Source organism: Acartia tonsa, chromosome 6, assembly GCF_053477335.1.
Source record: "Acartia tonsa isolate MP-2025a chromosome 6, ASM5347733v1, whole genome shotgun sequence".
Taxonomy (NCBI): Eukaryota; Metazoa; Arthropoda; class Copepoda; order Calanoida; family Acartiidae; genus Acartia; species Acartia tonsa.
This window is the reverse complement of record NC_137265.1, coordinates 5,055,168-5,070,316: the sequence shown is the minus strand read 5'-3', so window position 1 is coordinate 5,070,316 and position 15,149 is coordinate 5,055,168. Positions and strand designations below refer to the sequence as shown.

Genomic DNA, 15,149 nt, shown 5'->3' with positions numbered 1-15,149 from the left:
TTAGAGTAGCAGAGCTTCTAATAATTAAGCGGATTCTAAACACCTTAATTAACAACTATTTACACATGTATATGTAAATTATCTTTATCCTGAAAATGTTCTGTCATGGAGTATTTATATAACCAAGGTATTGATTATTAGGTCAACTGAATTTGAGTGGCCGATTGTGTACATAATTTCCTCATCCTATCTCAATATTTACTACTAGCTAAAAAAGCTGAAAACTTCCCAAAAAAAAACAAAATTTAAAAGATTAAAATTTTTAATGTATAAATCGTTTATACATTATAACGCTTTTCCCTTTGAAAATAGGTTTAACAATATTTGGGTTATCTGCTGTACAACTTCGGAAATTAGGGAAGAAATAGGCAATCCATTTTCAGTTCATCATTGCTTATAAGATTCTTATCTCTTTAGTTAAAAATAAAGTCTTCAACTTATGCTTATTTGCCCTAGAAGTCTTAACAAAAATTATATCCATTTATCTTAAATAGCAGTCAAGATATTTACGTTTTCTCTACTATAAAAATACTAGAAGCTACGCCCTTAGAAGCCTTTAATATATTTTTTAGGGGGGAAGGGGGGGGGTCTTTTCTGGAGGGTATCTCCCCAAAAATATATTTTTTGATTTTAGTTTTTTCAAAATATTATTTTTTTTTGGGGGGGGGGGAGGGGAGGTTGAGGTTGTCCAAAACAGCTTAAAACCATCACAGGACCAGTATACATATTTTCTGAAGAGTATGGTACAATTGATTCAATTGTTACTGAGATCTTAAGCTTCAGACAGACATCGTTCTACGTTGTATTATAGATAATATAATAATAGAATTGCTGAAAATAGAAAAAGAGTTTCCTATTAAAATAATGTTGAAATATAATTAACTTAATAAAATAAGAATAAACTGACGTAAATTCAAAATTTTAATATTATCCAATTAACAAGAACGATAAATTTCACAAGGGATAAGACAATGGCTGATTAATAGATTTACATCCTCAATTATGATCAAGCAAAATTACCCCTTCTGAAGATTACAATTAGTGTTTAAAACGTTTGAACAATCAACTTAGTGAACCAACCAATCTAAATTTAGCAAAGTCCCAAAAACTTTTTACCCAACGAATAGGAACTCGTTATTATAAGACTTTGGGGACCAGTTTAAAAAATATACCTTTGGTTATCCTTCCTACTTTAGCTGACTATTCTGTTAGAAAATCCATTAATTCAAAACACACAGAGAACCCTATATATGTACTTGGCTTTGCTTTTATAAAGTATACTAAAGTAACAGGATGTCTGTCTGTTTGTTGGTGTGTCTGTGTGTTTGTACCGAAGAATCCTGCTAACCGCTGAACCGATCGGGTTCTCCTTAACAGGGTAGCTTCTCATAGGTCCTGGGAAGATTTATAACTATTTTGGGGGAGGGTTACCACCACCCTCCCAAAAGAAATCGCCCCTAGACAAAAATACCCCCCTCCCTACAACATTTTTTTTGTTTTTACATCTTCTATGCAAAATTAAAATAATAAATGGGTTATCAAATTCGACTCTCCCCTCCTCAAGTGCCCCGAGAGGCCTCTAGGAGGCGTAGCCGCTAGTTTATCTATAAAACATTGTCTACGTATTATCCCAGTTTTGTAATTAAATAAACTTTTTCAGAACTTGTCTATTCTAGAAATATTAAAATTCATTCCCGATGTAACAATAAAAAGTAGGATCTACTGCAGTTCATAGTGAAATATTCCTGGTTACGAATATTTCCAAAAATCTATGAATTTTAAAGGCTGCTAGCTGCCAAACGGCTCAGTGTACAGATCATACCCGCACACCATTTTAAGCGGCATAAGAAAACCTACAAATAATCTGGAATAGCCAAGATCCAATGATGCACAGGGAAAGCTTCACTGAAGAAAAAACGCGTAAAATAGGTCTTTTCGCGCATTTCTCTGCACTGCGAGATAATTATGCAATATTGATTTATGGTTATTCCAGATTATTTGTAGGCCTCCTTATACCGCTTAAAACAGTGTACGGGTATGATATGTAAGTTCAGCCGTTTGGCTGCTGGCATCCTTCGAAATTCATAGATTTTAAAAAATATTCGTTACCAGGAATATTTTACCATGACTGCAGTTGATCCTAAAAGTAACAATGTGTCTAACTGTCCATGTGTTTGTACCGAACAATCATCTTTCCGCTGCAACGTTATAGTTAAGCTTCTTTATGTCCCGGGAAGTGATTTTCTCAAACTTTTGGTGGAAGGTACCAGTACCACCTTACTTTAAAGGGAAGGGTCAAACTTCTCCATCTTTTATATGTCTCTAGGAGCGTACCCCCTAGTTAATATCATAATATTATTTTATGAAGAAAAGTTCTAAATAAAAATTAAAGAGATTAAGGTGTGATTTTCAGATAATTTTTGACAAATTTATTTTAGTTCACAAATCTTATTAGGATTTTTTAGGTGTATCCGCTAGTGTACTTAAATAATACGAATTTTATCTGGGTATATAATTTAAATGCAACTTTTAGAACATGCTATATTATGTAACTAGCAAAGGAGAGTGACATCAAAATAACCAAAAAACAAGATTAAATTTTGAGAAAATAAACAGTCCTTATTGTAAAATCCAGGGATACGACAATGGCCGATAAATTTTATACATCCCCAATGATAAAACACAAAATTACTTCTATTGTATAATAGAATAATTTGTTTAAAACACTTGGACACTCAACTTAATGAAGTCCCCAAAGATTTAAAGCTAACTAATAATAAAACGTGATTTTAAAACTTTGGGGACTAAAAAGTACATGCAATTACTTTCTCGAAATAAAATATAAAAACTAGCAAGTATATACAAATATTTTCTCCTCTTTTTTGTATAAACAATAATATCTGTTTTTTTATTTATTTTGTAAATCAATTTTGACAAATGAAAATAAATGCAATTACAGAATATTGTATTATTGGATAAAAATATGGATAAATGTTATGAATGACAAGCCCTCCAATTGAAAAAAAAACATGTTTTGTTTTTCCTAAATGATTTCGGCTTAGGCCAAGATTAAAAGTTTTTTTTGCATTTAAAAGGCATTCAAGTCGTGTATATATGACTTTAAATCGTATTAAAATGGCTAATCAAACTACCAATCATAAGAATTTTGTATATTTTTTGCTGTGTGGCTCTGAATCCATAAATTTACGCTGATTAAAAAAACAAATTCTAAGCCAGACGTAAAAATCATGTAAATTTCATGTTTACTAATATCCTCAAAACTGTCTAATTATACGATGCTTAATTAACTAATGCGGTGTTTATATAGACAATAAGCAATATATACAATATTAGAAACATAAAAAATTAAGGATTTTTAAGATGTATTTTAGGATCCTATGAGAATATAAAATCAACAAAAGCTTTTATAATCACTAATTCACAACACAAAATTGCATTAATTCTATCCACGCTTCTCACTTAGGTAGATAAATTACTAAACATGAAAAAAATTAAATGTTATGTACTTTGTGTACTCCACTCCCACTTTGTAATGTTTTCCCCCTTGAAAAGGTGCGGCGCGCCTGTTTATAGACGTCGAACACTATAGATAGACGTAGTCGTTGCTAAGCAGTAAGCTACTTTTATGTTCATTTTCTACGCAGCTACTCTATCATACAACTAGCGGCTACGCCCCCTAGGCCTCAAGGGGCACTTGAGGAGGGGGGAGTCAAATTTGATAACCCAATTTCTTATTTTAGATTTTAAAAGAAAAAGTAAAAAAACTATTTTGGGGGATGGAAATTTTCTTTTTGGGGAGGGATGCCCCCTCCCCCCTATCATTTTTAATTTTAGTTTAAATTTTTTTTTTTTGGGGGGGAGGGTATTTTTCATTTGGGGGGGGGGGGTATCCCATCCCCCAAGAAAATAGTTATAAACCTTCCCGGGACCTATGAGAAGCTAACCTGTTAAGGAGCACAGATACACAAACAGACAAACATCCTGTTACTTTAGTATAAGGATATAAAAATTTCGTGTAGTTATTATGTCAATACAATTAGGAAGTAATAATGTCATAAATTCTTTTTTTTAATAACAGGATGTTTGTCTGTGTGTGAAGCTTAAGATCTCGCGAACCGCTTATGATATATGGGTTTCCTTTACAGAGGAGCTTCTCATAGTGCATAGATTATACATAGTTTGGGGGAGTGAACCACCTTTCTCCCAAAAGATATTGTTTTTAAAAAAATACTCCCAGTAATTCTTTTTCTCGTGTTCATTCGAATCCGGTGGATAGGAACCGGTTCTCATCCATACGAAAAAACTAAGTTTAGCATCGTATTATATCCAGCTTTCTACAAATATAGAAATGTACAATCATAAGATTAAACCCAGTTTTTTCAGCCCGTGCCTTCGGCACCGCGGTGCTAAAAAAAACTAGTTTTAATTTTATAATTGGACATTCTATATCCGCGGAAAGCAGTTTATAATAAACCCCGAACCACTTCATTATGCAATCTACATTTTCCTGGATATTTTGTCTACGGTAGTCCATAAGTGTACAGCTTTACAGTACATTGTTTCTATTTGTTAAAGCAACACATATGATAAAAGAAAAAGATTCTTTTTAAAGTAAAATGCTTATATTTCAATCAAAATCTATATTTTTTTATTTTTTACCGATCCACGTCATTATGCAAATCAAAAGAAAATCAATGAGAAAACGTTTGTTTTGCACTTTTCTCCAATTTTAAAAAATGATTCTGATAAAATAGCAATATTTTAAGGGATTTATGCATTAATTATAATGAAAAACAGTTTAAGGTAGATTTTAATGATTTTTCTAAATAAGGAATAATTGAAAAAAAGAAATTCTATCCTTATCACTTTGGAGGACAGCTGCTGACCTCCAGTCTTATGGATGAAGCTAAATGCATGTTAAAGATAAGAATTACCCTGAAAAGTATACAAAAATGTTTTTTGATGTGTTAAAAAAATCTATTTTAAAATCTTGATTTTGAGGATGATGGCCTTTAAGATGCTCTTACTGGTGGTGAAGGTGAGCTAAATGTTATCTAAGTACATGACCATTACAACAACTTGTCTATTAACCTATGTACCATTTTTTGTAGTCATAGCAGCCTCCAGTGGAGCCTCTCGACATGAAATATAACCATTATCTAAAAACTACATTATTTACTTTATGAATTTTAGTAGTTAAAATTGCAATTTTTTTCTTTTTTAATATTGCTTGGCTGGAGGCTGCTATAACTACAAAAATTAAACCATAGTTCAATATATAAGTTTTCTTCAAGGGCATGCACTTTGATAACATTTAGCTCACCATCACCACCAGTAAGAGCATCTTAAAGGCCATCATCCTCAAAATCAAGATTTTAAAATGGATTTTTTTAACACATCAAAAAACATTTTTGTATACTTTTCAGGCAAATTTATATTTTTTACATGTATTTAGCTTCATCCATAAGACTGGGGGTCGGCAGCTGTCCTCTAAAGTGATAAGGATAGAATTTCTTTTTTTCAATTATTTCTTATTTAGAAAAATCAATAAAATCTACCTTAAACTGTTTTTCATTATAATTAATGCATAAATCCCTTAAAAAATTGTTATTTTATCGGAATTATTTTTTAAAAGTGGAGAAAAGGGCAAAACAAACGTTTTCTCATTGATTTTCTTTTGATTTGCATAATGAAGTGGATCGGTAAAAAATGCAAAAATATATAGTTTTTAATTGAAATATAAGCATTTTACTTTAAACAGAATCTTTTTCTTTTATCATACGTGTTGCTTTAACAAATAGAAACAATGTACTGTAAAGCTGTACACTTATGGTCTACCGTAGACAAAATATCCAGGAAAATGTAGATTGCATAATGAAGTGGTTCGGGGTTTACGATGAAAGAAACAACTATTACTTTTTTTATAAAAACTAAATTTAAACATAAAGGGTCAACTTTCCCCATCCCAATCCCTTTGTTTAAGTGACCCTAGAGGCCTCTAGTATTATTCATCATAAGTCACTTTTCATGACAAGGACGGAGTAATATTTTGTTCTTTGAAAACATATGTTCTTGTTTAAAGGGCGTATACTACAACCCTGGCTGTGCAAGGGATACAGCATCTCAAGATGAAAAAATTTACAAATTCATTCATTATTTTGTTTTGTATCGCCTTTAGGTATTTATTTAATTTAAAAGAATTATTATAAAAGAATGGTTTTTACACATTTGTAATATCCTTACTAGGGTTGGGCCGGATACTTTTTTGGCCGGATAACGGATAATCGGATATCCGACGTCAAAAATCAGCCGGATAGTTTTAATGTCCAGTATTCGGCCGGATATTAAAAATGACCGGATATCCGGCCAGACTTGATATCCGGCCCAACCATAATCCTTATATTCCTGATAAAGTTCACTACTACTATTTTTGTTTATGTAATCAAGGCATAAATTTTTAGACTATGGGGCTACTTTAAACCTTTTTAAAAGCAAAGCTTTTCTATAATTAGGGTCGGTCCGTCCGTACGTCCTTTTTTTTACATTTTTAACAACAAATTTTTATGTGATCTAATTATCCGATTGGTCTGATTTTTGGTATATTGATTCCTGAGACAACAAAGTATAATAAGCAAAGCAACTCTATAATCAAGTCCTAAAAATGTAAGTATGTCCATAAACATTATCCTTTATCCAGCAGTTTTTCAACAAATTTACTTTCAATTTTGGTTCGACTCTTATACATTTATATCCTGATTATTCAGTTCTGACACTATACAAATGTTAATGTCCGTTTGTCGTATAGTTTCAGTGCTTCGCTTTTATGGATGTTGTCATCCTTGTTTTTCTTATCAGTAAATCAACTTTTTGTATTATTATTATAACTGTACATCCTAATTTAAACCAGAATGTCCGTATGTCACTTTAAAAAATGTTGATTTTTAACTTTTTTAACAACAAAATAATCCGATTGATCTGATTTTTGGAATACTGATCCTAGAATAATAAAGTACAATGTAATAAGCGAGGTATTTTTAAAATCAAGTACTAAACATGCAAGTATGTTCTTAAAAATTATCCTGTATTTAATCAGTTTTTCAACAAGTTTACTTCTAATACTGTTTCGACTGTTTCGACTGTTATACATTTATATTCTGATTATTTAGTTCTGACACTCTACTTAATGTTGATGTTCGTTTGTCCTACCATTTCAAAAAATAAATTATAAGTTTCTTTCCTAAGTTTCAAACATAATTGTCAAGAAAATTTTATCTTTCAAGCTAAAACAATGTCAATGACTTTAAATTAAGAAAGATAACGTTACTTTGAAATAATATTATCGAAAAAAATTTTTAAACTTATGCATATGTGGATTAAATTTATGGACAAAGAGATAAATATTTTTCGTATTTTCCACCAGCAATTATATTTCAATGATTATTGAATAATTTAATAACATTTTATTTAATAATTTAATAACATTTTGGAAATTAAAATTATTGACATAAAAATTTAATAAAATAATGATAATAAATATTTTCAGCAAAGCAGCTCTATAATCAAGTTCTAAAAATGTAAGTATTACCTTAAACACAATCTTGTATTTTAGCAATTTTGCAACAAATTTATATAAATTTAGTTTGAACTTCCATTTTGCTTACTAAGTTCTGGCACTCTACAAGTGTTAATGTTCATTTGTCCTATTGTCTGTTTTTTGGGCTTCGCTTTTATGAATGCTTTGTTTAAAAAAAACACACTGAAAAGAAAACGGCAACCCTAAATCATTACAGTCAAAGCTGCTTTTTACGTTGTGCGGACTTACTCTAAATATATACAATCGCTTTTTTAAAGCGAAGCTTTTCTATAATTAGGGTCAGTAACGGATAGCTTTTTTCGTTAATTTAGGCATGTTAGTATTGTCCTATTGATTTCAAACTTTGCATGGTGATTCCTGTAGTAGTTAGGTATGATTTAAAAAGCGTAGCAACTCTATAATCATTACCAGAATGTCCGTACGTCCATTTTAAACATGATGATTTTTTTACTTTTTTAACAACAAAATTTTATGTGATCTAATAATCCGATTTATCTGATTATTGGTATACTGATTCCTGGGACAACAAAGTACAATATTATAAGAGAAGCAACTCTATAATATAGTCCTAAAAATGTAAGTATGTCCATAAACATTATAAAGCAGTTTTTCAACAAATTTACATACTATTTTGCTTTGACTCTTATACAAGTGATAATGTCCGTTTGTCCTACCTTTTCAGTGCTTCGCTTTTGTGGATGTTGTCATCCTTGTTCTTTCAAATTAGTTAAAATATTTTGAACAAAGTATAATCAGAAATTATATAGACCGTCAAATTTTGTTTTCAAAGAATAGATAAGTAACAGAATTGCAGGCATACTAACCATCTTTTATTGATAATTTATATAGAACTAGCAACTACGCCCCTAGAGGCCTCTAGGGGACCTAAGAAAAGCTACACTGTAAAGAAGAAAAGTATTGGTTCAGCGGTTAGCATAATCCATCGCTAAAGACAAAAAAAACTGAATACTTAATAATAAAGGATACAAAACCAGTCTTAATAGAGTAAAAAAGTTTCGGATTTTAAGCTATATAAGAAGTCTTTGAGGAAATGAATTTTAACACGTTTAAATCTCACATAGAAACAGGAAACTACTTGAGTAGTTTCTAATCATTTTCATTCTATGCTTGGGTGTAAGAATCTTTTTATATTTCTAGTTTCAGATATTTTGATCTAAACATTTTGAATAAAACTTAAGTTTAAGTAATTTGTTTTTTTCTTATTTTGTTTCAATATACATATATTAAAGGCATTAATTTCCATTAAAAAAATAATTTTCAAAGCCCTATCATCTTTGCCCATAAGCTCTGAATTTGAAGAATAGCATAAAACCATCCCAGGACTTAAATCTAAAAACTAAGTAGCTGAAGACCACCATTAAACTTATATAAAGACAAAAACCAAACTATCTTATATAGATAGCGGCTGCGTTCCTAGCATTTAGGAGCTCTGTATTCGAAGGAGTAAGAAAAGTAGGAGAATAGCCTTAAACCAAACTTAGATATACAAATTAAATAGCCTAAAATCATCCAGGCACCTATAAAAAGCTTCCATAAGATAAAGAAATCAGTCGATTAAATAGTTATTAAAATATTAAGCTACAGACATTAAAACCTTACTACTTTATTTATTCAATAATTGTTCAATTTACCTATCCCATTGTCCTTACAAATTGAAAGAGAAAAAAAGAAAGTTAGTAAGTCTGCTAGAGGTGAATGTAGTAGTATGACCGGGAGAGCGAGCTCTATCTTTCCTTCTTTCTCTCTCTCTCTCTCTCTCTCTCTCTGTTATCTCTTTTTCTTTCCCTTTCTCTAGTCCACCTGTATATTTTCACTTCCCCCTTTCCTTTAAATTTTCCCTTGAATCTCTTTTTAACCTTTATAGAGGTTGGTGTAACGAGGCCAAAAAGTTGACATTAATATTTTGTTCTCTATTTTACATAGTTTAGAAGTTTACGTTGACTTTATAGCCACTTGTAACATTAGTTATAGCTGGAATTCATTTATTTATCTGTCAAAGAAGATGTCCTAGCTTTTTGATTTTTATCTAAAATAGCTAGTCGATGTTTTTAGTAAATGTAAAATGGTCCATTTTAAATTCTGTTGAGTTATTATTGAAAAAATCTATTTTTTTGAACCTCAGTGAACGAAAACTTTGAACTTTAATTACTTTTTAAAAAGTAATAGGTCTACAAAAAAAACAACGATTGCATATCTAAATTCTATGGACCATTCTACATCTACCATTTACTAAAAACACCGACCGGTTATTATAAATAAAAATAAAAAAGTTAGAACGCCTTCTTTATGTTAAACATCCAGCCTTTCTAATTTCTTACATGTACTATTAGAGATATTCATTTTTCCTATTATGACTTTGATATTTTGTCTTGTCATCGCATAGGTTTTAAGTAACAAAGTGGCAGAATAAAGTTGGGATAAAACATTGGACGGTAATTTAGTGTATACCTTAATTAGGATTAGGGTTGGGCCGGATACTTTTTCTGGACGGATACCGGATATCCAGCATCTGGCCAACGTTCGATATCCGGCAAATTATCGGATATCCGGCATTAGAAATCAGCCAGATATCCAGTATCTGGATATTTTTGATATCCGGTATCCGGTCGGATATTAAAATAATTAGAATATCCATTGGTGAAAAAGTTTAATCATAATCACTTTTGATACTTTTTTTGAGGGGGGGAGGTCTTTATCCCCATCCTACCTTAAAAAAATTTGGTACTTGTGCTAATACTGGATTTCTGAACCTCGTAAAAGTGTCTTACAATGACGTCAGAAAAAAATAACAATTAACCAATGAGACGCCAGTATTTACTGTATTTAACCAATGGTAAAATATATAGCGGTCTCTCATTGGTTAATTGTTAATTTTTTCTGACGTCATAGTCAGACACTTTTACTGGGTTCTGGATTTCCGGCTTATTTCTAATGTTGTATATACATATATCCAGCCAGATATCCGGTAATTTGCCGAATATTGGGCCATTTTCAATATTCAGCCGGATACTGGATATCTGACATTAAAAATTAGCCGGATATTGGATATCCAGCATTAGAAATCAGCCGGATATCCGGTATCCGGCCAAAAAAGTATCCGGCCCAACCCTGGTATAGATAATAGTAGATGTGAAGAAAGCATTGTAATTGTCAGAATTAGGCTTATAAAATGAATAGAAAGCAAGCACCAACTGTTGATCACCAAAATCATTGCCGGCTTTCTAGCTACCTTTACGAATATGCAATTACACTATAGTCTATTACGTTCACAAGGAAAAGATTTATTTTTTTGTTGCAAAAATAAAACAGTGACCCATATTTATTAGTTTTAAACAAGAGCAATTATGCCCAGAAGTAGACCAGCTATAACAATTTGGTAGCAAGAAGATAGAAAATAAGTTGTTAAATTATTTAAAATTAGATTACAAATTAAATGTTCAAACTTTTAGGGTTTCTATTACATACAGTAATCTTTTTAATATCCCCCCCCCCCTTCTTAAAATTCTTTGTAAAACTCAAATTGAAAATGAGGGAGAGCTCAACTTTCCCTCCTCCCACATTAAGTGCCCCTAGAAGCTTTTAGAGGGCGTAACTGCTAAATAAATCAAATAATGAATTACTGAAAAACACTCTATCATTGGATGGTAAATTCATTTTAAAAATCTCCTATAAAACCCAATATAATATACTAATTTACATTCACCTATACTTACGGATAAATAAACGTGCGGTCAGCACTAGTTGAGTAGCTGTGCAACTAGAAAGTTAGACTCATTGTGATAGCTTTAATACACAATAGTCTTTGTGTCTTATTTCTATTCACATTGTTAAATTGTTAATGTGATACTAGCAGTTACGCCTCTAAGGGCCTCTAGGGGCACTTGAGGAGGGAGAAGTTGAATTATATAACCCACTTTTTATTTTAGATTTAAAAATAAAAGTGGGTAAGTGATATTTTTATTCTATGGGAGTTTTCTCTTGGGAGGGTGGTGGTATATCCTCCCCAAAATAGTTATAAACCTTACCAGGACCTAGGAGAGGCTACCATGTAAAGGAGAACCATAACGTTTCAGCGTTTAGTGATATCCTTTGGCACAAACAGACAAACAGACATCCTGTTACTTTTTTTAAGGATTTAGAAGTTAAATTTTCAGCAAAGCTTAGCTATATAGTATATATATAACTATTAATTTCAAAATTAAGTGAATGAAAAAATAAAATGTATGGCCTCGAAACCGATTAATATCCGATGGATTGGAACTTGTTTTATGCCAAACTGAAATATTATGTATCGTTTTGTATTTTAGACAATTTTCTTAAGAATGCTAAAATAAAAATCACAAAATTAGTACCAGTTTTGTTAGCCTTTGACTCCTCGTAACTGAAAAACTGGAATAAATCTTATAATTTTGCTTTTATTATACGCGGAAAGCTGTCTATAATATGATTTTATAAGTGATTTAATTTTTTCAGTGATGACCTACAATGGTTGCTTTGAAAAAGAATGGAAAAAGCAAAATTGTTCTCACTTCCATCTCACCTAACAAGTAAATATTGATGTGCTGAATTTTAATTTCCAAATGTGTACGCAGTTTCCGCGGTGTTTCCTCATCTTATCTCAATATTTATTACTAGCCAAAAAATCTTTAAACTTCCAAAAATAATATAAAAATTTAAAATTAGAGTTTTAAATGTATAAATCGTTTATGCGTTCAAAATTTTTAAACTTTGGAAGTTTGAAGTTTTTTTTTAGCTAGTAGTAAATATTGAGATAGGATGAGGAAACACCGCGGAAACTGCGCACATATTGGAAAGTAAAATTCAGCACATCTAAATATTGGTGAACTGAAATTAGTTTCCGAATGTGAACACATTTTCCTAGGTGTTTCCCAATCCTATCTCAATATTTGCTACTAGCTAAAAAACCTTCAAACTTCCAAAAAAAAAATCAAAAGAAGTTGTATCAACTTTTTTGCTTTTTATTTAAGATAGCTAGCCGGTCCTTTCAGTAAGTAGTAGATGTAAAATTTTTCATAGAATTCAGATATGCAATCGGTTTTTTTGTAGACCTCTTATTTTCTAAGTAATTTAAGTTTTTTAAAAAAATAATTAAGTCGGTTTTAAGGTACTAAAACGCAACAAAAAAAAAAAAGAAAATGGCCAGTATGAACAAAAATAGTAAGATCTTTAATTTGACACCTTACTTTTAAATCTGTTGAGTAATTATTGAAAAAATCTATTTTTTTAACCTCGGTTTAATAAAAACTTTAGACCTAAATATTTTCTCAAACAGACATAAAAAACATGGGTTCATATATACCTTTAGAATCAGAAAAATATTACGAATCTATTCTAAGCAAAATTGAAAAAGTTTTATAAAACTATAATAAAAAAAATAAGTTTATTTTAAGAATCATAATTTTCGGCTTTAAAGGGTTAGCTTGAACCAAACCTGAACTAAACCTAAACAAAAGACAATGCAATGTAGCAGATATTTTTTAAACACAAGAAACAATAATGTATTTTTAACTGCATTGTTTTGAAGTTTAAGTTTATAAACAGACTGATGCATATTTGTTCATAATTTTTCATTCTTTACATGTTCTTTAATATCACTATATTTATTGTAGTATCTATTGTATATATTGTATGAACGTTCTCCTTTTTTTCTGGCAATTCTATAGGTTAATTTTATAGATTAAGCTTCCCGATTCGTCAATTTTTGCGATTTGTGATTGGCTAGTTTAGTAGTTACAATTCTTAAAATAACTTTTTTATTTTTTCTATTTTCTATTACAATTTTTTTAAACTTTTTCAATTTTGCTTACAATGGATTCATATTATTTTTCTCATTCTAATGGTATATATGAACCCATATTTTTTATGTCTGTATGAGAAAATATTAAGGTTTAATGTTTTGATTAAACCGAGGTTAAAAAAATAGATTTTTTCAATAATTACTCAACAGAATTTTAAAAGTAAGGTGTCAAATTAAAGATCTTACTATTTTTGTTCATACTGGCCATTTTCTTCTTTTATTTTGTTGCGTTTTAGTACCTTAAAACCGACTTAATTATTTTTTTAAAAAACTTAAATTACTTAAAAAATAAGAGGTCTACAAAAAAACCGATTGCATATCTGAATTCTATGAAAAATTTTACATCTACTACTTACTGAAAGGAACGGCTAGCTATCTTAAATAAAAAGCAAAAAAGTTGATACAACTTCTTTGAAAAATTAAAACTTTGAATGTATAATGTATAAATCGTTAATATGTGGTATCCGCCTAGGTTAAATGGCAGACACCAGAGTTCAAATGACTACGGCAGTGCGAACAGACGTGGACACATATATTATAGAGAAGCTACGCTTCTCTAGCAATCACTAAATAATAAACAGAGTCTATTCAGTTGTTCCTTTATTCAGGGTCTAAGGTTTACTAAAGTTGTACAACATAATATAAATACATATGGATTAGGAATAAAGATAGTTAAAGGTAAATCATACAAGTAAAACATAGATAGTTGCAATGGTTAGGTAGATGGCTATCCCTGTCCGGGGGAGGCAGGATAGCCCATGGAACAGCACAATAGGTAGATAAGCATAGAGGGGTTGTGTGGTAGGTCTGGGTACTAAAAGGGAAGGTTTGATGATTACTGTGACAACAACAGTCTGTGTGGGTGGTGATTCTATCGGGTGAAGGAAGGCTTAGATCCTTTATCCTCAGGGCTGAGGTGGTGCTGATAACTTGGTGGTTGAAGGGGAAGGTTCCGGTGCTTAAGAAGGGAGAGGGAGGGGTAACACCCCTCCCTCCACTTGCAGGACAACTGAGAGATGAAATCAATACCGTTATCTGACATATTTGCAGGTGGCTTTACAATTGTAGAATAACAGGATTTAGCTGGGTGCGTAGCATCACTATAATGTCTTGGTTTCTGCATGGCCCAGAGTTGCCGAATACCACAACTCTCCCCTCGGAAGGCTAGGAGGGGTTGTCTGCACAGCCAGACTTCCGACAGTGGTTGAGGCCTTCAGTTTGTTGTCCTTGTGGAATGGGTCCGCCAGGACACCAGCTGCTGAACGGTGGTAGACTCCAGCCCTCCCCAGGTCGAACGGAATCTGCTATATCTGCTGGAGTAGCTGGTCCTGTTGGATGTTCTGGCCGTTGGATGTGTACTTCTGAGGCCACCCTGGCAACCTCCAGGGGTGGCACAGCACATGAGGGGGCTTGGACCAACAGCCGCCTGGTATACACCTCTTCAGGTTTCTCTACTGGGCTGGTGGTCTCCATCTTGTTGGTCACCTTGCTGCTGGCAGGCTGGTTACTGGATGCAGGCGCAGCTTCTTCGCCCTCGGGGCTGGTCAGGTTCATTCGGCTTCCAGGGTCTCTGTCAACGCGGGCAGGTGGTGGTTGCCATACTGTAGGAACGTTGCCTCCCTCAGGCTCATCCTGGACATTGGCAGGGTGGTGCATGGCAGTCAGACCTGCAGGGTAGGGGAAGGTAACAGTCCA

General features: G+C 32.1%; 1 protein-coding gene across 1 annotated transcript in view; it reads left to right on the top strand.

Annotated features, from left to right (window-relative positions):
• Window positions 1–12,089: 12,089 nt before the first annotated feature.
• The window catches only part of Fitm (acyl-coenzyme A diphosphatase Fitm), a 30,476-nt gene continuing 27,416 nt past the window's right edge, over window positions 12,090–15,149 (top strand). Inside the window, exon 1 of the mRNA XM_080163126.1 lies at window positions 12,090–12,183. Within this exon, the coding sequence (XP_080019252.1) occupies window positions 12,122–12,183 (62 nt within the window). The 5' untranslated portion in view covers window positions 12,090–12,121. The remainder of the gene's footprint in view (window positions 12,184–15,149) is intronic.